The sequence below is a fragment of the Prunus mume genome, linkage group LG4 (assembly GCF_029339155.1).
Source record: "Prunus mume cultivar Tortuosa linkage group LG4, ASM2933915v1, whole genome shotgun sequence".
NCBI lineage: Eukaryota > Viridiplantae > Streptophyta > Magnoliopsida > Rosales > Rosaceae > Prunus > Prunus mume.
In genome coordinates, this window is record NC_142701.1 from 15,296,204 (window position 1) to 15,321,873 (window position 25,670).

The 25,670-nt window shown below is 37.3% G+C and overlaps 2 protein-coding genes, 1 long non-coding RNA gene, 1 other non-coding gene and 1 pseudogene across 9 annotated transcripts; 3 read left to right on the forward strand and 2 right to left on the reverse strand.

Annotated features, from left to right (window-relative positions):
• The first annotated feature begins 47 nt into the window (after positions 1–47).
• Positions 48–2,467, forward strand: LOC148917992 (small ribosomal subunit protein eS7z-like; annotated as a pseudogene). The gene is made up of 6 exons (XR_016126114.1): positions 48–171; positions 769–833; positions 926–996; positions 1,073–1,196; positions 1,498–1,682; positions 1,992–2,467. The product of XR_016126114.1 is annotated as a small ribosomal subunit protein eS7z-like (transcript).
• Positions 2,468–2,645: 178 nt separating this feature from the next.
• LOC103327487 (disease resistance protein At4g27190-like) lies at positions 2,646–17,882 on the reverse strand. Of its 5 annotated transcripts, none has more exons than XM_089051175.1 (11): positions 17,321–17,877; positions 13,953–14,265; positions 11,086–11,202; positions 8,329–10,989; positions 7,538–7,954; positions 6,756–7,427; positions 6,224–6,649; positions 5,133–5,807; positions 3,357–4,193; positions 3,189–3,282; positions 2,646–3,082 (listed from the first exon to the last, which is right to left on the reverse strand). In XM_089051175.1, the coding sequence occupies exons 4-10, from the start codon at positions 10,942–10,944 to the stop codon at positions 3,247–3,249; spliced, it is 5,679 nt and encodes a 1,892-aa protein (XP_088907301.1). In that variant the 5' UTR covers positions 10,945–10,989; positions 11,086–11,202; positions 13,953–14,265; positions 17,321–17,877; the 3' UTR covers positions 2,646–3,082; positions 3,189–3,246. The 5 variants fall into 5 exon arrangements, with proteins under 5 accessions (XP_088907301.1, XP_088907300.1, XP_088907303.1 ...); XM_089051174.1 differs by having other exon boundaries at positions 13,946–14,265; XM_089051177.1 differs by lacking the exon at positions 13,953–14,265.
• A 3,421-nt stretch (positions 17,883–21,303) lies between these two features.
• LOC107881027 (uncharacterized) lies at positions 21,304–22,922 on the forward strand. The gene is made up of 2 exons (XR_001677780.2): positions 21,304–21,849; positions 21,951–22,922. It is a non-coding gene; the product is annotated as an uncharacterized LOC107881027 (long non-coding RNA).
• Positions 22,227–22,304, forward strand: LOC148917993 (small nucleolar RNA Z122). The gene has a single exon (XR_016126520.1). It is a non-coding gene; the product is annotated as a small nucleolar RNA Z122 (small nucleolar RNA).
• LOC103327485 (SGNH hydrolase-type esterase superfamily protein) lies at positions 22,434–24,240 on the reverse strand. The gene is made up of 6 exons (XM_008229822.2): positions 23,962–24,240; positions 23,735–23,862; positions 23,519–23,645; positions 23,287–23,399; positions 22,928–23,177; positions 22,434–22,841 (listed from the first exon to the last, which is right to left on the reverse strand). Exons 1-6 carry the CDS (start codon positions 24,200–24,202, stop codon positions 22,630–22,632), a joined length of 1,071 nt encoding a protein of 356 aa, XP_008228044.2. The 5' UTR covers positions 24,203–24,240; the 3' UTR covers positions 22,434–22,629.
• Positions 24,241–25,670: the final 1,430 nt, after the last annotated feature.

Below are 25,670 nucleotides of genomic sequence, written 5' to 3' on the forward strand. Positions count from 1 at the left end.
ACGAGAGAGAGTAGGAGAATTGGTGCTTTGCTTTAATCAGTAAAGATATGAGAATTGGTGCTTTAATCACAAAAGAGATGAGAATTGGAAAAAGCAAGAAATTGACCGGTTTTTACCCAAAATCTTCATCGCTTGTTCGGGCGATTCCGAGCACCATTTTCTTCGATCCAGGTATGTTTTTTCAACCTCTCGAGCTGTTCTTACTGCTAGTTGTGTTGGCTAGGAGAAATTTCTGAGTTTTGGAGGGTAAATAAGCGACGAACAATAACAAAGGGGAGGGAATGCTGTTCTGGAATTTTTTTGGGGGAGGGGGAGATGAACGATGCGTTCGTAATGGAACTTCAAAAAAACTGACGGAATGAGTAATGTGAGATGGTTTTTAAAAAGTTAGGGGGTACTTTGAGCCGTTTGCAAACACAGGTGGTAATCTAAGATAAGTTTGAAAGCACATGAGGCATATACATAATTAAGCCTTGTATAAATGAAACATATATTAATTGATTAAAAGAAACTAGAAAATAAGAAAAGTCAAAAAAAGCAAAAGAAAAATAGCCCCTTCCGTCCTCTCTGTTACTTTGTTTGGGGTGTTCTTCGTGATTTGGATGTCCGTCATTTTAAGGCTTTCTGGTTCATCCAATCCCACTTAACCACTAATTAAACTCTCATCACGTTGCTATATGAACCAACTTATCTGACGACGTGAGGGAGGAGGAGATATGAACAGATTTAATGGGTTATGGTAAAGATAGAATATTAGACTCATTAACTGATGTTGTATAAATAAATCGGAATTTAAGGTTACTGATGCTGAACTTGAAGAGTCAGTTGGACAGGCAAGATATGCAGCTTTTTATTGCGCTTTCTATTGCTGAAATTGTTGCTATGATGTTTAGATATAATCATGAGTTGTTTGTTGTCTGTGCAGGCAATCTTTGATTTGGAAACAGACTCGGACCTGAAAAGTGAACTGAAGGATCTATATATAAATTCAGCTGTGTAAGAACTGTTTACTGAATGACTTTTTATTGTAAACTGTTGCCGATTGTATGATTAATATTGCTCCTTTCTCCAGTCAAGTTGATGTGGTTGGGAACCGGAAGGCTGTTGTTATCCGCAGACCATATAGACGTAGGAAGGCTTATCGCAAGATCCATGTTCTGATTGTGAGGGAGCTAGAGAAGAAATTCAGTGGAAAGGTGATTATTTAAGTTCTTTGGTTCTCTGCCATTTATGAAATCTAGATTTAACCCAGACTATGTTTTCTTCGTGATGTTTTTATGTACTTGTTTCTAGGCACTACATTTTGTGCCTTACAATAAAGGATATTTTATTTTTATCTTCCTAGCTGACTTTTCTTACAGTCAACCCATTTTATTTTTTCTTCTCTTATTTCATTTTTGCTATAATTAAAGTGAGTAGATCTCTGATTCTGACATGTGTTTATTTGCAAATAGTGGTTTTCTTTGGTGGTGTTTATTTTTGTTTGTCATGTGGTAGGATGTAGTTCTGATCGCCACACGAAGGATAGTGAGGCCTCCAAAGAAAGGGTCTGCTGTCCAACGGCCCCGCACTCGTACTCTAACTGCTGTCCATGAGGCAATGTTGGAGGATATGTTGTTTTGCCTGCTGAGATTGTTGGTAAACGAACTAGATATCGACTTGATGGGTCCAAGATAATGAAGGTAAGCTGTCGAAGGAAAACAATATTGTTTGATATAAAGACACACACACACACACACAAACACTTGGAAATGGGAAAAAAAGGGGTTGATTAATGCTTGAAAGATGAAGGCTAAGAACCTTATACCAAAGAGAGGATTTTGTTACGAAGATGTCCAAAGACTGCCAATGGAATAGATGAATTGAGAACGTAGTACATTTAGGTGGGATGGATATTATAATGGATTTATTATAAAAGTACATGCATAGGTTGTCAAGGGTAGGATTTTGTTTGTTAATTACCATAATTATCTATCTTCAATGCTGGGCAGGTTTTCTTGGATCCCAAGGAACGAAACAACACGGAGTACAAGCTGGAGAGCTTTTCTGCAGTTTACAGGAAGCTTTCAGGAAAAGATGTTGTGTTTGAGTACCCAATAACTGATGCATAGAAACAGTGTGCGATGGCGCCTTCCAAATAGGTTCCCGTCCCTTTTCTTTATATTTTCTATGAACTTATGCTCATCAGGCAGTCAATTCAAAATTTTGATGTTGAGGGCGCGGTGCAGCGTGCCTTTGGATGGATTTTGGTCTCTTCAATATTAGCACATTTAAGTTAGGTGATATCGGTTAATGTAGCATTTTTTGTTTTCTCTTAGACTTACTCTTTTCATTATGCATGGTCATTGACAAGTTTGCTTTTAGTCTGGTGATTTTGTTTTGTTTATTTAAGTCTATTGACCTATTTTTCTCAATGAATATGCACTGGAAACTAAAGAAGTTTCTATGAACTAGTTATGATTCTTTGTAATACAACCTCTGTATTTGATGCAGCATGTTATGCCATTGCTTTTCTTAACTTCACTAACAAGCAAAAGTTTTGGTTACAATATCTCAAGAAAATATCACAGAGATAGACTTCATCAGTTTGAGGGATCAACAAAAGAGACATGTAAAAGGGCAGAGTACTGAAAGAAATACCAGGATTTATGAATTTGATTACAATTTATTGATTCGCACAAGTCACAGAGTAAGCATTTCCCAAACACTTGGTGCACGTACCAAATGCAACTGAACTCAGCAGGAAAAAAAAAATTAACAAAAGAGTTCACAGATGAAGCCTCCATTTGCAACCAGCACAACAGCAGAGCTAAGAGATATGAACCAATCCCTAAAGCCAAAAGTAGGGACTTGAGGTTCCAAAACCAACAGAGCTCCGATATAAATCACACTTGTATCACAAAGCAGTTATAGACATGGCAACACAAGCATAACACAACAGGAATTGGAATGCCTGAATGCCAACACAAATCACACAACCATTTCCAAATTCTTCGGCCTGTGCCTTGAGGTGGCCGCTTGCAAGCTTGTATTAAACAATTAACATTGATCAGATCGGCAATGGCGGCAAGGGCGGGAACAGCTGGGTGAGGGTGGAACAGAGAGAATTGTCAGAACAAGTAAAAATGTATTTATCGAATGGTATCCACTACATACTGAATGAATGGTACCAGTATATATATACTTACAGTGAAACTAATTAGGAATTGATGTGGTGGAAACTATGGAATATGGAGTCTTGCAGCATTAATTTGTATGGGCAATCAGCTGCGTCATTCCTCCCTGGAAATATATTGTTGAGCATTACAACGAAACATACGACCATACAGTTTATTAATATGAATGAAAACTTATACCGTTTCATTGCCATCATCTTCTTCTTCTTCTTTTTCTTCCACTTCCTCTATTATTTGTTGTCTTTCTGGTCTTGAACCACTTTGAATCAGTGACCCATCAGGGGAAATCTTCAACTCAATCAGGCATTCCTTGACAATTAAAGAGTTTAAGGATGGGACTCTAACAGTGCAATTTCCTGATGAGCAACAGCCTCGCAGACTTGGTAGATAATAAAGTTTCAAATGTTGCAAGCAGCTGAAAGCAATCTCATAATAATTTCTTGAATCTTCTTCATCTTCGTTGCTTGCCACTATCTCTATCATGCTTTCACAATTCTCAACTTCCAAGCTTTTGAGTTGGTGTAAACATTTAGCCACCGAATAAGTTGTTAAGTATTTTAGTCCCTCACAATTTGCTACGTGTAAAGTGGTTAGTTTGTGAAAGGATATTGCGGATGAAGTTAGATTCTTTAATCTGCCACAATTGTACACCTTTAGAATTTCCAAGTTTGGAAAAACTGATTCAGAGTTGTCATTCCCAATCCCTAGATGCATCAGCTCCTTCATTTGGTTGAGATACAAAATCTTTATGTGCGGGAGGGTCCTCCCAACTGCATCTATTTCCCCGCTACTAGTTCCTTCATACACAAATATTTCTTTCCAAGGACCATTATAAACAACGAGCTCTTCAAGATTATGTAATTTCTCAAGGAAATGAAATGACTGGGGGTGTGCACAAGAAAATGTAAACTTTTTTAGATTGATAAACAACTTTGCTAGGAGTGGACTATGTGCTTCATACCAAATCTCTGTGTTCTCGTCCAAGTGCAATACTTCCAAGTTGGGGAATGGATTACCCTGAAATAATATCAACATTTGGATGTCATTGTCAACCCACTTGGCCAGTTGCATAACTAAATACTATATTCAGTGGCATTCACCTGGTCACCAAGGACCAAGGAACATTATGGTCACCTGCCGTTTGATCTCATCCAAGGGCAAATAATGAATCAAGTATTAATTAAATTAAAAAAAATTAATTATTTAAAAAAAAACTCAAATATGCTACCAACTTCAATTATAATTTATACCGAAGTGAAATTATGCCTCACCCTTGCTCAGCGGCTTTCACTCTCTAATCCAAAAAGAACTTGGCCTCTGTACTACCTCAGTTTCTTGTCAATTTCCAATTTTGGTTTTTGTGCTTTTCTTTGGGTTTTTTCGTTTCTTGGCTAAATTCAGTACTTATTCAGTTTTTCTTTATACAATCTTATTCGGTGATTTCATGTACTCTATAGGGAATCCTACACAGAAAAGAAATGAGGCATTTCTGGAGAGTGAAAGGAAAACGTGAGACAGTGAGAGGAGTAAGTGGGTTTAAGCATTAGTTGTTTTTTTTTTTTTTTTGCTGTAATTGAAATTTTGGGAAGTGTTTTTAAAATTATTTAAGGCTTGAATCATTATTTATCATTGGATGAGATCTAATGGCAGGTGACCAAGGTATTCCTGAATCCTTGGTGACACTATCTTCATCTAATGTCATCGATTGAATTATTTTAAATTTTCGAGTCTTTATTTTGTTGTATACATGTCTTTACTATATATATGTTAGTAAATTACTACCCCCTAACCTCGACTATTGTTTTTATTCGACGGATGTGCTTTGAATTTTTTGACAAGGTGGAGGCCAAAAAATTATTTTAATAAAAGAAAAATCTGCAATACTTAATAATAATAAAAATTGCAAAGAAAATAAGTGAAGAGGAATTTCGCTACAGGAGCAAGAGAATTCTGTACCTTGTCAACGAACAAAAAAGGTTGTTTGATTGGTGTACCCGAATCAAGTCTTTCTTGGAATCTTGAATATTCGGAAGCAAGAATCTCCACTTTACCACATTCAAAGAATATCAATGATTTGAGTAATGGCCACTTGGAAACATGTAGCCCCGAATAGAAAATCCTTAGTTGGGGCATATGTTGCAATTGCACAAGTGTTACTTTAGAGAACACAAACTCAGGTGTCATTTCTAGTCCGTCCTTGGCAACAATTTCTTCCAATATTCCACAATTCTCCACGTACAGCTCGCTTAGCTGTTGAAGACCTTTAGCCACTGAGACTGGAAAGATATTTTTCAGACTCTCACACAAATTTATTTCTACATAATCCAGATTTGGGCACCCAAAAATTTTCAACTTAGTGGTTGATGATGTGTAGTATGCTTCTTTAACGCCAAGTACTACTCCCATGTCAAAAACTACTTGTAGTGATTTGCATTGCTTTATCACTAATTTGCCTAGAGCATTCAATCTTCCCATCATACTTGGCGCAAAGATATTTATTAGACTCTGGCATCTCAAAACTTCAACTTCTTTGAGCTTTCGAAAAGAGTCTGGGGCAAGTTGGCAGTGCCATATAGTCCTCAACTTAGGTATTTCATAGATGATCAAGCTCTCCAAGCTAGGAAATCCTACCTGTACACATATTCATCTCATATACCTTTTTTCATTAATTGGAAATAAATGCATAAAGAAAGGGAAAGAAATTTTCAATTCACCTTTTCATCAAAAAGAAAGTGTGGTATAACAGTCTCAAGATTCTCCTTGGAGTTCCTATTGTCATTTTCTTCGCCCATTGTAGTAATTTCACTCTTATAAGATATTCTAGTGGAAGTGCTACCGATAACACATTTCTATTGAAGATCATATTTCATTATAAATAGACTTTCGAGAATGGATCATGCTTTCGACATGATTCGTGAATTTTGTACACTAAATAAAAGCTAATAAATTAATATACCGTTTAAATGAATTGTAACTTGGATATAATTTCAATCCTAGCAAGAAACAATATGCATGAAAGAAAAACGAGAAATAAAGGCGTAACTTACCATTTCGTCAAAAAGAAAGAATTGTGCATCAGTCCCAATATTCTCCGTGGAGTCCCTGATCTCTTCAGTTGCTTTGTTGATTGTGATATTTGTATTCATGGGATCAAAGATGAATGTCTCCAATTTAGAACAATCCTCTACATGCAATACCTCCAAGGAATGAAAATTAATAGAACGACGTGCTGAGCAAAATCTAGTGAGGTTCGGAAGATAATGTAGCTTTAGATCTTGTAGCGGACTAAACATGTCATGATCTGTATCTTCCTCACTGGATTCGTTTGTTGGTACTATCTCTTCCATGATTTGACACCTGGATATCGTAAGATTTTTGAGTTGTACAAGACTTCTAGCCATGGAAGATGAAAACAAGAATCTCAAACCACTACATCCACGCACAACCAAGCTTGTTAAGTTAGGCATCAGAACCTGCACACCATAATTCATGTTTAGTAGATAACAACTTAATTACATTTTTAGTAGTTGAATCTCATACAAAATAAAAATATATAAAATTGTGCAAGAGAATTCTTACCTTCTCAACTAAAAAGAAAGGATGTTTAATTGGTGTACACTGAAGGCCCAATTCAAGCTTTTCCTGAAACCTTGAAATTTCGGAAGCAAAAATCTCCACATTATCACATCTAGTCATCGCTAGTTCTTTGAGTAACGGCCACTCAGAAACATGCATACCCGGATAGAACATCCTAAGTTGGGGGAGATTTTCAAACTTCACAACTGTTACCTTTGGAAACACAAACTTAGGCGTTGCTTCTAATCCTTTTTCCTTCACATTAATCTCCATCAACCCACAATTCTCAACACTCAACTTCGTTAGTTGTTCAAGACCTTTGGCCACAGAGGCTGAGAATATATTTATCAACCTCTCGCACGCATCTATCTCTACAAAATCAAGATTTGGGCACTCAAAAGTTTTCAACTGAGTGGTTGACGTGTCATATGCTTCAAATACTCCTCCGAGTTCAAATACCACTTGTAGTAACTGGCACTGCCATATCTCTAATCTATACAAAGCATTCAATCTTCCCATCATACTCCGTGCAAAGATATTTATTAGATTGTGGCATCTGTAAACGTTAACTTCTTTCAGTCTACAAAAAGAGTCTTGAGCAAGTTGGTTGTGCCATACTGTCATCAGTGCAGGTAAGTCATAGATGATCAACCTCTCCAAGCTAGGAAATCCTACCTGTATGTATATTCATCTCATAAACTAGTCAGAACACCTTTTTTCACTAATTAGGTACACATTAATTGGAAATAAATGCATAAAGAAAGGGAAAGAAATTTATAATTCACCTTTTCATCAAAAAGAAAGCGTGGTATAACAGTCTCAAGATTCTCCTTGGAGTTCCTATCGTCATTTTCTTTGCCTATTGAAGTAATTTCACTCTTTCTATCAAAGATGAATGTCCCCAGTCTAGGACAATCCTCAATATGCAATGTCTCCAATAATGAAAATTCAATATAACTTCCGGAGTAGAATCTAGTGAGGCTTGGAAGATGTTGCAGATTTAGAGATTTTAGATTGCAAAACATGTTATCTCTATGTTCTTGATTGTATCCACTTGTTGATACTATTTCTTCCATCATTTGGCATGTGGATATCTCAAGATGTTTGAGTTGCTCAAGACGTCTAGCCATGGAACATGAAAACAAGAATCTTAAACCATCACATTGATGCAAGATCAAGCGTGTTAAGTTGGGTATCAGAACCTGGGTATAGTACACAATTCATGTTTAATTAGGGAAATGACAATTTACTTGCTCATCAGTTGTATAAATTCCAAAATGAGTTGACAAAAAGTAAAGGTCTAATATGTCCTTGTGGAGTAAAAATGTATCTGAAAAAGAAAAAGTGGCCTCAAAGTTTATTAGTCTATTAATTTAAAATATAACACATTTTTGTTGAATCACTGAATATTGTACACTAAAATGAATATGCATTATTTAAATGGATTATTTTCTACCTGCAGAAAGAATGAACAAAATGAAATATATACAAAAGCAACTAATTTGTTAAGAAATAAATATAGAACAAATCCGAATGATATGTAGAAAGGCTGGGCATATGAAACCGCAAAACGTACCTCTCCATCCATGAAAAGTTTCGTGGGTCCACCAATTTCATTCTCCAAAATGATTTCTTCGGCCTCTGTACTTACAACTGACCTGCTGCCTTTGGAGGAGAAACCAATAAGCTTTGGCAGATTCCACAAAGTCAAAGATCGTAACTTTTGAAAAGGCTGAGCTATGAGTTGGCCACAACATACAGTTTCCAAATTAACAAGGTTGTAAAGAGATAGTGACTCCAAGTTGGGGAAGGCATGACTCGAGTTAATGACAGCTGTAACAGCATCGTTGTTTTGGACATGGAGATTCTTCAGTTGTTTACCACTGTCACTTGCTAATATATAGGAAATAATATTTTCAGCCTCCATCCCATCCAAGTCCAAATGTTCACATCTCTTAAGCAGCAATTTTATACCTTGGCTGAATTGACTGCTCGTAGTGAGCTTGAGTTTTAACATGTTAGAGGACTTTCCGTAATTATCAGGATATAGCCAACAATCACCAATTAGTATGATGTATCTTTCTAACTTTGTATCCGAGAACATGTTTGCTGGAAGAAGCTTAGCATCTGGAATATGTATATGTAATGCAGTTAGTTGACGCAATTGTTTCAGCTCTGACACGCTCGCATTACTTCTTCCATCAATTAAATCTCCTTCCCATTCCTTAAAGCTTCCCATTCTCAAGTCTTCTAAACTTGTCAAGCTTGATATAACGCCAGCTGGGATCCGTGCAAGTTCAGAGCAACGGGTCAAATCCAACAATTGTAGACGAGTCAATTGCCCTATTTCTTTGGGCAAATCTTTCACCTTAGATTTTAAAAGGCTAAGAATTTTCAAGTTTGTTAGCTGTCCAACTAGAGCTATGTCCCCCAACACGCACTGATCTAAACACAAAGTTTGAAGATTTGTAAGGCATTGAAGAGATGGAGGCAGTGACGGAATTCGCAGTTTGGTTACATCCAACACTTTGAGTTCATTCATCCCTTCAAAAAAGTTGCCTGGGATTTCCAATGAGTCATCAATGTTATCACTTGCCAAGACAAAAAATCTCAATTCTGGGCATGCCCAAGGTACTTCAGGAAGTCGGGGGATCTTCCAATGCATCAAGGAGATCGCAGTGCATTTTTTAAGGGAATTTCTATCTGGCCATTCTTTCAGCTCATCTCCATATGCTTTTGCAATGGCGTGATTATCTTTAGATGCAATACCCATAGCAACATCTCGTACAAGCTCATGCATTCTAATATCTCCATCATCATCAATGTCTAGCAGCAGACAATAATCTTTAATAAGTTTATTAGCTAGTGAAATCAATTTATCCCGTGCCTCTTCCACTGTATCAACATTTTTCACCAAACTCAAACCCATAGCATATTTCAACAAGTCACTGAGATAAATTTTATAGCCACCCCCTGCAATAATTCCACATAGCAAAAACAATGGCTTAAGCTCGTCGCCATCCAATCGATTGTAGCTCCATTCTAAAGCCAAGTAGGCTGATTTTGCCAATCCATGTTCGTCAAAACTTCTGAAGTCCCTCGAGGCAACTCTCCATTCCTCTAAAGTAGTGGCTGACCTTAGAGACCTTGCAACTGCAACAACTGAAACCGGCAAACCTCCACATTTTTTGGCTATTTTAGTTGCTACTTCATGTATACGGTCATCTTTAACAACGTCACCTACCATCTTCTCAAATAAACTCCAATTTTCTTCCGTCTTTAAAACTTCAAGCCAAAACTCTTTTTCCACATTCATCTCAGAGACTCGATTTCTAGATGTCAACAATATTTTACAAGTTGCCATTGGGCGAAGTCCCAAAGCCTCCAAATCAATTGCTTCCCAGACATCATCTAAAATTACAAAAATGTTCTTGTCTTTTATTCTATTCCATAGATGCTTTGCCCTCGCTTCTATATCCTGAATCTTATCAACATCCATACCTAACTTTTCAGCAATTTTTTTTTGAATTCTTTCCATTTTTTCCAAGTCAGGATACTTTTTCACATCCAAGACTATAACCGCCTCATCAAATAAGTTCTCTTTCGTAGCTTGTCTATACACTTCTTGGGCGAGTGTGGTCTTCCCAACACCACCCCATCCGTACACCCCAATCATGTTGGTATCAGGATTTTTCAGTTCCTTCATGATTTCATTCACCATTAAAATCCTTGATTCAAAGGCCATGTAGTTTTGAGAGGGCGTGGCACATATCTCTTCCAGGGTAGGATCGTAAGAAACACTAGGAAACTCTTTTTTTGCATGTAATTCAATCTTTTTTGCCAATTTTGTTGATTTCCTGCTAAACTGATGATACGACACCAGATTAGGACATACTCCATTGAAACACTTTGTCTTTTCTTGGCCTTCATTTCCCAAAATCTTTTCTGCTTCTTGAGTGATCCCATCTGCTTCTTTTCTCCAGTTCTGGACATCAGTTTCTACTCCTTTACCATTTCTTTCAACTTTATCAACCCTATGCTTCATCCGGTCTTTGGCAGCATCTAAGTTATTCAATTGACTCCTCAGACTTTCAAGGTTGCTTTTGTAGTTAATCAGATAACCCACTTGTCGCCCAACTGGTTCAACTATGTACTCGATTACTTTAGAAATAATTCCGCTGAGGATCTCCATGGTTTTTTTTTTGTTTGTTTTGCCTTTGGAATGAGACTCTTGTATCTGTTGAATAAACGAACCCAAAAACAAGAAAATGAAAAAGAGTAAAAGAAAAAATATTAAACCAATTGAAATGAAGAAGGAAACTACAGGGCATACCTTAGCTTGTGATGTCAAACAAAGTGGGGCAAATATTCAATTATGCTCAGATACGCTCATATTAGCTTATCTTATTATTCTTCTCTAATATGGAGGTATTTATAGAGAAGTACAACCCTAAATAAAATAGGAAATAAATCCAAATTACAATAAAAAATAAATATAAATTACAATATGAAATAAATCTCAATTATAATAGGACTAGATAAATGGTAAGTAACTAAAATCCTAACATAGTAAGGAACCAAAATCCTAATTAAGTAAGGACTCGCCAATATTCCCCCTCAAGTTGGGCAAAGATATTTCGCAAGCCCAACTTGACAAGCGAGTCACAGAACACCATACTTGAGAAGCACCAATTGTAGAGAAGGTCTTTTAGTCAACCACGAGTGAAACAAGTGACAAAATAAAACAAAGTTTGCAACGGAAACACAAGAGCAAACCCTAAAAAATAGGGCACATAGCAGAACACGAAACCCAGAGTACGGCAATAGGTAAGGCGAACACAGATACCACTGAGCACGGCGTATGTAAGGCGAACACGAAACTCGTGAGCACGATAGGTAAGGCGAACCACAGGCCCGTGAGCACGGCGATAGATAAGGCGAACACGAAGCTCTGTGAGCACGGCGATAGATAAGGCGAACACAAAAGCCCACAGAGCAAGGCGTGGGTAAGGCGAACAAAAAACCTCGTGAGCACGGTAGATAAGGCGAACACGAAACCTTGTGAGTATGACAATAGGTAAGGCGAACACGAAACCTTGTGAGCACGGCAGGTAAGGCGAACACAGAATTTACGTGAGCACGAGGCAGATAAGGCAAAACACAAGCCCTGTGAGGCGGATAAGGCGAACACGAAACCCTATGAGTACGGCGTAGGTAAGGCGAAGCAAAGGCAAAGGGTAAGGCCACGGCAACAACAACGACAATGACCACATCAGCGGAAAGCGAAGCAAGCAAAGGCAACATCAGCGGTGGCAACATCGACCACAACATGAACACACCAGCAAAGGCACGAACTCGATAGAAGCAACAACAACAATGTCCCAGAAGAGACAACAAACTGGCAGCGGCAAGGTCAGCGGTCATGATCGCAGCGGAAAAACACACCAACAAAGGCACCAACACGGTAGAAGCAACAACAATAATGTCCTCAGCAAGAGACAATAAAGCTGATAGCAGCAAGAGCAACACAAGGCACTAGCACCAGCAAGAGCAATATAAGGCACTGGCACCAACAAGACAAGGCAAGGCAAACAATTATGGTAGCAACAATAACAGAGACAACTTCAATTCACTTCCCATAAGCAAACAACTGTGGTAACAGCAACAACAGAGACAACTTCTCTTCACTTCCCCTCTCCCCCTGAAGAGAAGGGGTCGATGAAGCACATATGAGCAGTGGTACTTGAGAAACAGGCACATACAATCAACCATGATAAATAGGTAGGTGAATTGATATGGAATAGATGAACAGCAGCGTCACTCCCCCTCAAATCCGACGATGTATGAGAGTCGATATTTGGAGAAAGTAACACCCAAATAAATAGAGAATAAGAAAACACAGATGTTTCCGGGTAGGAAGTGAAACACATTATCAAATGGAAAAAAAAAAAAAAAAAAGCCATGTAGGCATGCACAGAGAGAGAGGATTCACTATTAATCATGAGAGGAAAGTAAATAGGAGCAATTGAAATAATAGAAAAGAGACTCAAATATGCCAATCGCATGGCAGAAACAAATGCGAGAGGGGAAGGTGGTAGCATACGGCTATCCCATGAAGAAAAAACTTCAGAAAAGAAGAATAGTAAGGGAGGAAACCTAGCAAATCATGAACAGAGACAAAGACAAAGATAAGGTGCTCAAACTGAGAAGCGGAAAGGCAACTCAAGAGAGCAACCGAAGAAGACAGAGACCGGTAGAACAGTCAAAGGAAAGGCTTGGCGAGCGGTGACGAGGCTCGCGAAGGAAAACAATGACTCGGTGAGCGGTGACGAGGCTGGCGGAGGAAAGCAACGGCTCGGTGAGCGGTGATGAGGCTCACAGAGTAAAGAGACTTGTTATGAAGTTTCAAAGATAGATAAGCTAAGACATCAAGAAAGACAATCTGGCATACAAAGATGGAAAAATAAAAATTTTGGAATAGTAGAAAAGAAGCATGTGAAGGCTAGGTGCAGTGAAAACAAATATGAGAGGATGAACAAAAGATGGTGACTATACAAGATGAAGACCCATGATGGGTTAGGAATGAGGAATGCCAACGACTCTCAATTTGTCAGAGGATCTCAAGGATTAGCAATGACTCTCAAGGAGACCACAAACACAAGTCACAAGAAAACCTAGGCTCTTATACCATGTCAAACAAAGTAGGGGAAATATTCAATTATGCTCAGATATGCTCATATTAGCTCATCTTATTATTATTCTCCAATATAGAGGTATTTATAGAGAAATACAACCCTAAATAAAATAGGAAACACAGAGTATCAGCATGCAACACTTCTTTTTCGTTTTTTCATTAAGCTTCTTCTGGGAAACAAAATGCACAAAGTGAAAGTGTACTGAAGATAAGTGAAACAAAATGCACGACTCTCAAATCTCGAAACAAAAAGAATAGTTGGGCCACAGTTTTCCTTTAATTTTTTTGTTTTAGTAGTGTTTTAATTTTTGTAACTTTTTTAAATCTCTTTAATCGACGAGGCAAATTTCTAGAGGAAAAAAATTAGTTGGATTTAATTCTGAAATATTTATTAATTAGTTTCAAATAAAGCTACCCATAACAAAAATAAGAACATAAAATAGCAGAGGAAATATATGAAGAAGAAAAAAAAAACAAATAAGGAAATAAAAAGACGCACCTTATACCTTTCTCTCTTTTAGTTACGAATAAGGTCAGTTCCCTTCAAATATGCTTTACTGAACGCCGGAGCACAATTGGTCTGGTAAATGAGACAAAGCTGAACTACCACAATGACACAATGACACAATGAAATCAAGGGACAAAGGAAACCCAGGAAATCTGAAGGCGTACTCTTTTTTTTTTTTGGTTTTTTGATTGGATTTTTAATTTGGAAGTAAAGCAAAAGAAATCTAAGCAGAAGCTGGTTGCTGCAATGAAGAAACCGAAGGCGCGCAGGTGACTCTTAATCAGAAAAAAACAGTTGCTGCAATGAAGAAACTGAAAATGCACAGGAGACACTTAATCAGTGAAGGGTGGCAATCATGAACACAATGAAACAAAGCGTCCAACTGTCTTTCAGTATTATTGTTGTTTGGCTCTCTTACTCAATTATTGTTTTTCAATTAAACCCAAACTGTGTTATAATTAAATGTAATTGCGCTTCAATCTTGTTTGCTTCAGCTAACAAGAGTGGTCATTTGTGATTAAATTTGGTAATGTACAAGCTCGCAACATGGCATAAATTGGATGATGTCATATGTGTCGTCATCCATAAAAGAAGGCATGATGGCATGGTCACGTGAAGAAGAATAAAGAGAGCTATGTGGAACCAATAATTCAATTCTTACTGTGTTGCTATATGGAATCCAACGAAAAATTTCAACTTATACAAAATAATTTTAATTGCATTAAATGTATGAATAAAAGGCTTAATTATGTACACTTGTCTTTCAACTTATCTCGATTACACCTATGGTGAAAGCGTCTCAAGTACCCCAGCGTGCAAAAACTATCTCACGTTACCCTTTTTCGATTTTTTGAAGTTCCGTTCTGACGTTCTTGTTCATCTCCCCAAAATTCGAGCAGCCTCCTCCCATTTATTCTTGTTCATCGCACCGATTTTGGGCTGCCATCGCCTCCTCCGCCACCCAGCGACAACATGGATATCAAAAGAACCAGACGTTGTCCTCTACCACCCTCACATCTCGGCCACGCCAACCGTCGTCTGGATCACCGAAAAAGCAAGAAATTGGCGATTTTACCCAAAATCTCCATTGCTCGTTCGGGCGATTCCGAGCACCATTTTCTTCGATCCAGGTATGATTTTTCAACCTCTCGAGTTGTTCTTGCTGCTAGTTGTGTTGGTTAGGAGAAATTTCTGAGTTTTGGAGGGTAAATAAGCGATGAACATTAACAAAGGGAGGGCTACTGCGGAATTTTGGGGAGATGAGCGGTAACATTAAATCGGAACTTCAAAAAGCGCGGAAAGGGTAGCGTGAGGCAGTTTTTGCGTTGGGGTACTTTGAGCGTTTTCCACCAGTGGTAATCTGAGATAAGTTGGAAAGCACAGGGCATGTACATAATTAAGCCTAAATAAAATGGTATTATTTAATGAGTACTGCTATTTGAACTAACTTTATCTGACCACATTTAGCCAAATGTAATGTGGCATAAATTCTTATTTAGTCATCATCACATCGGAAGTCGAGCTGGGTTTTTTTGGCCCCATGGCAACCTTTATTTGTTTTTGTGTTATGGTTCATGTGAACTGATCGACATGGTAAGAGCATTCACAGTGGGAGGGTGTAAATTCGACAGTGTAAAGCTACTTTTACATCCCCTTTACACTTTCGGGGGATGTAAATTCGTTTTTTGCTCCAATGGGAAAAGATGTAAATCTAAGATGTATAATTGTTTTGTTTGTCTTAATTCATTTTTGTGTTAAATTTGTATTTTGTGTTTACTTTATAAAATTAATTTTTTCTGTATTATGTTAATTTTATTTTTTCAAACAAATGGACCTAAAAATATTTAAATTCGGAGAAGATATGATTTCATTCAAAAAGAATTGTTGGATCGTAAAGTACCTAATACGTTAAAGAATAGAAAATAAACAAAAAACCTAAAAATTAAAATCCAACTTTTAAATGCTGTTTTGGAAGTCTAAACGACCTCAAAAGCCAAAAGTCCACCCTATGTGAATACAATTCGTGACGTCGTTCCCTTTTCGAGAAGGTATCATGGACCCCAATCGGAGCTCGAACGCCAAATCTGTAAATTCCTATTATGTCCTTTTTCAATTTTTCATTCCAATAATTATGCCAATTTTTTCCAAAAATTACTGTAGCTGCGGATCCCGACCATTTATGCTGACTTTTCTTCTCTTTTCTCGGATGAGTCCCGCCTGCAAGGGATGTAAATTTGGATGTAAATATACATTTTATTTTACACCTCAAAGGTGGTGATGTAAATTTACATCATTTTACACCTCCTCATTGGAGACGATTCCGGTGACTCGAGGTATATATTTAACATACACCCCTATATACACCCCCCACTGTGGATGCTCTAATATAACTATTGTAATGTGCCAAAGAGGCTGCTCCATGAATTGCGAAGATTACAAGTAAATTCTTAGAGCATGGCCTCTTTGGGGTACCTATAAGAGATTGTATATCACATTGACACTCTTTTTGGACGAAAACATATGCAATCAAATTCAAAGTTCTTGGGAAATTCTGAAGAGAAAAAGAAATAGTTGGGCCACAATTTTCCTTCGAATTTTTTAATTTTTTATTTCTTTAATCCAAAAAAATTAGTTGGATTTACTTCTGAAATAATTAAGTTCAAATAAAGCTACACATAACAAAAAGGCTTAAATGTCCAAATAGTCCCTGTGTTTTAATCATTTGGCCAATTTAGTCCCCATATTTTTAATTTGGCTGATTTAATCCTTGTGTTTTACTACGTAAGCTAATGTTGTCCATTCCGTTAAATTATTGTTAAAAAAATTCATTAAAGTTTTAAAAATTAATAAATAAAAAAGTGTAATTGTTTTAAATAAATAAAGAAATTACAAGTTCTTTAATGATAAAACAAAATAAAGGCCTGCACTGCCTTGTGCTTATTTTTGTTTCTCTTAAAAAAAGGATTAACAAAATAAGAAAATTTTAAATAAATAAATAAAATTTGGAAACCCAACCTCTAAACCCTCTCCTTCTCTCCAGCAGCCGACACCAAACCACCATGAGTCGTCCCACCCCAGCCACTCCCCACTGGAATGTGGTGGCTGGTCTTTTAATTTTTAAATTGAATTTTATATTTTATTAAATAATTAGATATTTTTAATTAGTTTAATATGAATTTTTTAAATAAAAGTTTAACGGAATGGACAATATTGAGTAACGGAGTAAATCGATCAAATTGAAAACACATGGACTAAATTAGCCAAATAGGTAAAATACAGGGACCATTTTAACATTTAAGCCTAACAAAAATAAGAACATAAAATAGCAGAGGACAAATAAGGAAATGAAAAGACGAAAATTAATACCTTTCACTCTTTTGGTTACGAATGATATCAGTTCCCTTCAAAATGCTTATAGAACACCGCAGCACAATCAGCCTAATGATGAGACAAAGCTGAACTGCTACTACTACTTTTTTTTTTTTTTTTCTCTCTTTGAAAGTAAAAGCAAAACAGAGGTGATAATAACAGAACGAAATCAAGGGTGTGAAACGAAAACCAGAATTCTGCTGCTTCTTTTTTTCCTTTTTTTAATATATAATGAATAAGGTTCTTTTGGGAACAATGGCAAAGGAAAAGCGAAACGAATTGGAAAAAATTAAAAAAATGACACAATGAAATCAAGGGGCAAACGAAAACCAGGAAATATGAAGGCTATCCCCTTCAAAGGCACTACTTTTTTGTGTGTGGGTGTTTTGATTGGATTTTTAATTTGGAAGTAAAGCAAAAGAAATCTAAGCAGAAGCTGGTTGCTGCAATGAAGGAACTGAAGGTGCGCAGGAGACTCTTAAGCACAAAAAGCAGGCTGCTGCAATGAAGAAACTGAAAATGCGCAGGAGACTCAAAGGCACTTGTCTTGTTCACCAAAAAAGTCATAGGCACTTGTTCTTGTTCACCAAAAAAGAAAGGCACTTGTTCTTTGGCCCCACAAGAAAGAGTAGGAGAATTGGTGCTTTGCTTTAATCAGTAAAGATATGAGAATTGATGCTTTAATCACAAAAGATATGAGAATTGGTATTGTGACCCAAAAAAAAAAAAAAATTAGAAAAGAGTAATGCTGCTCTTACCAAATTTGTATACCACATTCTCATACCTTATGTGGAATGTGAAGTGGAAAGTCACATCAATTAAAAAATGTTAATCTATATATATAAAGCAAAAGGCATAAATCATAAAAGAAAAGAAAATGTTCCATTAATTTTAATTGATGTGTTTGTCCACCTCATCTGCCTCATAAGGTGGTAAGAGAACGTGGTATACAAATGTGGTAAGAGTAGCATTATTTATTAGAAAATAGATGAACAGTAGAGCACTAACCACGAGTGGCGTCAACGTAGTAATCACTGATCTCCATAAAATCCCAACATGTATAAATATGATGAACGGTAGTGCTTGCTTCTCTTTCCCTTCAAATTCAACGGTCCAGATCTCGTGCAATTGCAATGCACTTATTCACAAAGGTACTGTTAAATGAATCCTAAAATTAACTAAGTACTTCCATTACATCCATGATCCTTTCCATCTTCTCAATCCACTCTTATGCTATAACTGGGTCACCATCACCGTTAAACTCCACTGCCCCAATTCTTCTGGCCTGATCCGCAGATGTCAAATATGGATCTCTGTTATGCTTGTTTGAGACAAAGCCTGAGTCAACAAAGGTCTACTAAAAGTTATGGTCAACTGGTTGGGTGGGCATCACCTGTACTTGCCCGGTCGGATCTCCTATAACTGACTACTCGATAGGTTCCTGTGTCGAACCCGGAAAAGAATAGTTCTCCGTCTCATGAGAGGCATCATGTCCACGAAGTTGGGACGAATGACGAGTCCCCCTACGAGTACCACCACGCTTAAGGCCCATGATTCTGTTACAAGAACATGAATTCATCATTATAGGAATGCACACAATGTGCAAAGTCTACGAGAATTCAAACCTAATGCTCTGATACCAAGTTGACAGGACCCGACCCAAATTCCACTTTGGAATCTGTGCTGAACCCTATGCATGTCCAACACCTGGCAAGTGCCGGGCACACTTAACCAAATTGCCCTTTTAACTAAAACTCAAAAATTCTTTTAAGGTTTGACTTCTACCCAAAAATTGGCAGAGTCCCCCCTGTAAACTGCTCGTTTCCCAAAATTTACACCTGTACAAAATGCAATTCATATATCCACAATCGTTCAGCATGCACAATGTTAGAACACACATCATCCCACTTCAAATTTGTGTGGCCTCAGGCCTTATAGAAATCTTAGGACAATATCATAGCATACTAATTAATTTAATTTACAAAAATAGTGCGTTCACAGTAGAATATCATACATAATGGAAGTGGATGAGTGGTGGGTGATGAATGCCCAATGGTGGTGTTCCGGTACTCGATTACTGCTTGGGGGCGCAAAACATTGAAAACATAAGTGGACAAAAGAAAGTTATGCAAAATAGAATATCAACATACTAACTCCATTGTTAAAACATTTGAAAATTCATTTAATCCATGTTCTATATTCGTAAAAAAATCAAGCATGAATATTTATATTCATATAAACATTCATACTCATCAAAAACCATTCGAAAGCATTGAAACATAATAATTCCTTTCCACCTAGGTGTACCCTTTATAAATCTGTCAATTTCATGATTTTTCTATTTATTTCCCACATTATACCGTCAATTCCAAGTGTCACATAAGCGACACCTCCTCGCAGGACTAGGAAACATAAAGTTAACCCGAGCCGCATTCGTCCCAAAACTCAAGAGACACTCGGTCAACTTAAGCCGCATTCCTTGCTCCTCATGGTCCGAATATCCCTAGGACTCATGGGGCAATTGTCAAAAGAGCGCTGACTCAACCGAAGGCAACTAAGATGTCTATGGACATCATTATATCCGAAGGCAACAATTTATTTGAATGCAACATTTTGGGTACCTATGGTGATTTAAAAACCTTTCCTGGAAAATTATAATATTGTTTCTCACTTAATCCTTAAATCCTGTTATCATTTCCTTTTCTACTCTCCAAGCCATTCACATTTAATCATAAACAAAATCTTATAAAAGCATTTGAATTCAAACTGTATGCTTGGAAAGCAAAAACCATAAATAATTCATTCATGATCAATTAATAAAACTTTTACTGCAGAAAATTCATTTATAAAACAAACGTCCACTCACTGTGTGTCCGAGCTTGCCTGACCCTTCGAGGGTCCTTCCTGTGGGTTTGGTGGAGCCCGAGTACCTATTTAAGCGATTAAAACATTCAATTATTAAAATAGCTCAATGCTCAACCACAAATATTTAATCAAAACCCTGACTCCCTGACTCCCTGCCTTAAAGTGTGTGTGCATAATTTAAGAAAGTTCCTAGTCCCATTTCCAATAGTTCTGATAGTTGGAATGGTCTGAAAAGACCCGAGATTAAATATACGATTAAATTCTTATATTGGTCAACACGGTCTCCCGTGGGGTCCATGACCTCCGATTAATAATCTGAAAGTTCCTTGGGGTTCAACAATATTTACTAAACACGTCCTGCAAGTTTGGTTTAGATCAAGCGGTCGGATAGCTCACGATCGAACGATCACCTTTTATATAATCTTTGGATCATTGATTCGGAGTATCCGGACTCCTATTTTCGATCCGTGAGTTCCTACCCAATAATAATAATAATCTATTAAAATAATCAAAAGATTCAAAATAACACATGAGTTTGGAAGCGTCATTTTTTACATTGCTCTCCTGCTGCTATTCCATGTCAACTATAGCCCCAGAATAATGTCAATTGGAGAACTTTTTGTGTGTAGTTAGTGTACCATTCAATATACATGGGGCATGTGGAATTTTTTTTTTTTTAAGTTCTATGTGTATTGAAGAATATTTTCACATATCTCATGTGTATTGGATGGTACATCAACCGGAACATAATAAAATTACTCTGTCAATTGTTACAATTTTTTTCTACCAAAAAATTGTTACCATTTCTTGTTCACTTGGCAAATAACATCTCATTTGAGTAGAGATGTCAAACGGATCGGGTCGGTCCGAGCACAACGTGAGCACGACCTGCTTAATAATGGCCCGACAAGGCATGACTCATATTTTTAGGCTGACCGTTGGGCCGGATCGTGGCCCATCACAGGCCATGCTGGCCCAAAACCCAACGGGCCGGGCTATTTAAACTTGTACTGAAATTGATGATTTTCATAAAGAGTTCTTTCATAAATGAACTTATCCATCACAACCCGTTTATTAAATGGGCCGATGGACCCGTTTGATACCTCTGCCTTTTGAGGAGGGGAGATGCTCTAATTGGATAAGCTGATAGTGTCGAACGCAACGGCCCACGCCAAGTGAGGAGGTGATTTTGTAATTCTAATGAACGTCGCGGACAATTGAAGAAATGCATCCACAAACCCTAATTTCTGCTTCTATATAAAATCAACCACAAACAACTCTGCAGCTGCTCAACGTCTTTCATCTCTTTGCAAATCTTCTTTTTCAAAAGTTTCATTTTATAAAATCTGAAGAGTCGTATTGTTTATATTTGATTTTCTTGAATAGGATTTGCAGAAGGCATCTACTATGAACCTCTCTGCTCTTTTTTGTAGCCTAGAGACTACGAAACGATGCGAAATCAAATCCGAAAGGATTGGTTCTTCTGGACTGGCAGGCTCTCATACTCTATTGGGTTCTGACCTTTTCTCGTAAGTGCCACAATTTTCTCATCTCCGAAACACCCACCTACTACTCTTTTGCTCGATGATGATTTCATTTGCTTTAACCACACCGAACTGAGAATTGAAGGGTTGGATTTACCCTCTTCTGATTTAAGTCAGGTAGATCAATGGCGGTGCTTCCTGTGCTTGGTATTGCCCAATGACTCTTTTGTCTAAGAGTGGTGGTTGATATATTTTTTTTATCTGACTCTTCCTTTTAGGGAAGAGAAGAAGGCTTTGCTAAGCATTTGAAGCCCTGCTGTTATTCTCCTGGCTTAAATCTTGAGATGGTTCTACCCAACTCTTTTTATGTTCTCTTATGTGGAAAACTTTGGCCCTTGACTGAGAGCAACCAATCACCATGCTAATTTTTGTTGGGATTTTCTTTTGGATTTTTTTGGCCTGAATTTTACCACGAAGGTTTTAAATTGTTTTACGTTTGGATGAGTAATTCAATTGTCTCATAATGTACATTGGATTTTATGTTTGGCATGGATTTTGGGGAATGATGATTAAACTGTGACATAGGCTTCTGCTATGCTGAGTTATGTTTTGCACGTCAGTCTGATCCCAAATTCCCAGTTAAAAAAAATGTGATTTGTGATTGCGAGTTTGTCAGTTAAAGAAAATTTACACTAATTGTTCTGTGTAAATTACTTTTTTTTCCCCCTGAGAAGAGATTTACAATAAGATATTCACCATTGTTAATTTGGACCTATAAAGAACCATATTGTATAACCAACATGAACAAGGTGGACATGATTTTGGGCAAACAGATGCCTTTTTGCATTTGTGTGCCGATTTAGAAACTCTCTGAGTTAGCGTGAATTCCTTGGTACATTATTGCCTTACCGAGGTCTGTACCACTAGCAATATATGCTTTAGCATGACTGATGCTAATCAGTGTGAAGGTGCCGGTGCAAGGGAAGGGGGCTGAGGAAATAGTCTGGAGAAGAGTTTATCAGCAAGAACTGCGTTTGCTGCATCTGAAGGGTGGAATGCATCCCAGAATACATAGTCGTTCCGGTTTGTACACATTTTTGAATTAGGCAAGCATAGCCCTCCGAGCGATGTGTCCACATTGCAACACGATGTATTAGAGACCTTGAAACCTGAAAGACAATGGATCAATTTGTGTATGTTGTAAATTAATTTTTTCTGTAAATAATCTACCATTGAATATTTCAGTTTAATTTACCATATGCAGTAGGGTTGTTGATCAAGTCGAAAACATCTCCATATGTATCTGCAAATGCGAGTTTTGCTTTTGGGAGGCGCCTGTTGAGAGATGCAACTAGCTTTTGTACTTTGGAGTTGAATTCTATAACCCACTCATTCACTCGCTTTAAGCATTGTCTTGTCTTTGATTTCACCCGCTGAGAAGGAATGCAGCCAAGGGGACCGAGACCATGGAAGACCATCTTTCGAGCACCGAGTTTGTAGAGCCTCTAACACAAACAATTAGGATAATAAACAAAAGTTTTCTGGTTCTCCAAAATGTGGAATGCTGTAAACATAAACCAGAAACTCAGGAAGAAGACGAGAAATTAAACTAACCATAAGTTGCCCCTCTAAAGTGGTGATTAATAGTTCCACGAATTCGTCGTAAGTGTACTGCTGACCATCAGCTAAGAAGGGTTGCAAGTAATTGTTGACATAATCATTGCTGCCTGAAAAATGAATAAGAACAGGACAGAAATTGAGGAAATGTTACAATATCCCTGAAGAAAATGAGTTGTTTTCATGTAAAAGATATTTCATTTGGGTCATTTGTGCATTAACAGAGTACCAATTCCAATGAAGTAGACGGCTTCACTGCAAAGCTTGGCTGCAGCCTCTCCCCCAATCTTAGCCTTGATGGCTTCCTTTGTCTTGTTGAAATTTTGTATTTGATCATCGAAGGACAATCTCTGAATCTGTGGCAGAGCCCAAAAAAAAAAAAAAAAAAACTCAATATTTTGCAAAACCAGGGTCATAATCTGATAAACAAAAGAAAAATGCTTACAAAATAGAGTCCAGTGTCATTGAGAATTCCTGCTCCACCAGATGCATAATTTACCCCTTTGAGCAGTGCATCATCATTTTGTGACACAGAAAGATAAGGTGGCGGTGACGGGATCCCAAGCTTTTCAGCTACAAAATTTCCAAAGGAAAAAATAAAAAGAATTATGAACTCTTGAAATAAAGGAAGTAAAGGAAAAGAAAAATATGGATGTGGGGTAATTGGACTACATATTATATCCCCAATGGTCCTTCCATTAGTGAACCTCCCAGTAGCTTGACCACCAGCATAATCGATCCCATACCATGGATAATTTGACTTGGCAAGAGAATACTGCAGATAATTGTTGTTCCCTACTTCTGTTAACGAGTCACCGAAGACGAACGTCACCGGAGATGCTGCCGATGAAGCCGCTGCTGCCAAGGTTGTGAAAATGGTGATGGCTAAAACAATCCCCAACATCACTTCCATCTTTCAGTGAGTATCTCACTCTTGTTAGTAAATAAAGTGGCAGTTTGTGAGGAGAATTTATAGTAAATTCCAGAGGCAGAACATGGCCCTTTCCCTGTTCAGTGATGTCTAATTCCCTCAAGTTTGCACAAATTAGGTGATTGATTAAATCCAAAACCATGGGAAACACTTGTTGTGTGAGTGAGCTCAATTTTCTAAGTATTTTCATTTGGCGGTTAGTGTATAATCTTCAGGAGTTGGCCAACTCAGCTGCTTTAAGTCAGCACCAATTTGATTTCGTTTGGTGTTTCCTTCAGGGTGGCTGTGAATATGATTACAATTGCTTAGTTTAGTCAATGCCCCTGCTAATGATACAAGTCTTAAAATCAACAGAGAGCATGCACAAGGGTCTCAAAAATTCACTTGCTCTCTGCTTTGAGGTTTCTTATTCGGCTGCCTATTTGGGTTAGTAGGATGCCCAAGTAAACTGAGCTGGTTGGGAAATTAATTTAGGGTGGCGATTTTGGCACTCTTCTCTTAACCATTTAAAATGGGGATTTTATAATGTTTTTATGGACTCACAAAGAGTGGATATGTGAATGTTTGATTCTGGCAGGAAATGCAAACGAAAACGTGATCAGCTTTACTTAATAAGTTCTTGTTTTCGTTTTTTTGACAAAGAGGGTTTTCATTAGACAAAAGGGAAAGAGAAAATATTACCTTATAAATTCTAAATAACTTACAATGGGCTTGTAACTCAAGTGATTAAGAGCATTTATCTCTACACCCGAGGTCTTCAGTTCGATTTCTCCTCTTCCCAATTTGGTTTTTATAAATAATAAAAAATTATCAATAACTTAGCAATAAAAAATAGTTTAACCAACATCTCTTCGCTTTACTTTTTATTATTATATATTTTTAATCCAAGGGAAGGATATGGGTTTAGCCTTTGAGACACTTGTGCTTTAGGTTTAATCAAGTTGAAAAGTAAAATAAAGAAGATTGTTTTAAGATATTGGCAACAATTAGAAGATATGGTGGCATGTCATATCTAGGGAACATAGAATAGACAGAAACTAACTATGTATGGCTTCAAGAACAATCGATGGATCATAATATTCCCACGTAAATGAGTTGTTGTACGTACCACTTCCAAAGCTACACACTTTCAAAGAGTTTCAAGAAACCTATAACTATCCCGTTGAACTTACAATCTAGAAATATATATATTATCATGATTCAATGGCTACAAATATTCGTCACAACAAATTTCAACCACAACCTTAACAAAAATCCTTTAGGCTTTTTATTAAGATACGTTTCCAGTGATTCTCAAATGACCATATCATACCACAATAATCATTTTTTTAATTTATAAGGAAAAAAAAAATTGCAATTCATAATCATTTTTCAAGAGGGAAGCTCAAACTTGAGTTCAAGATGGCGGGCGGTCACTGGCCAACCGTCCTACCTACATATGCTCCTCTAT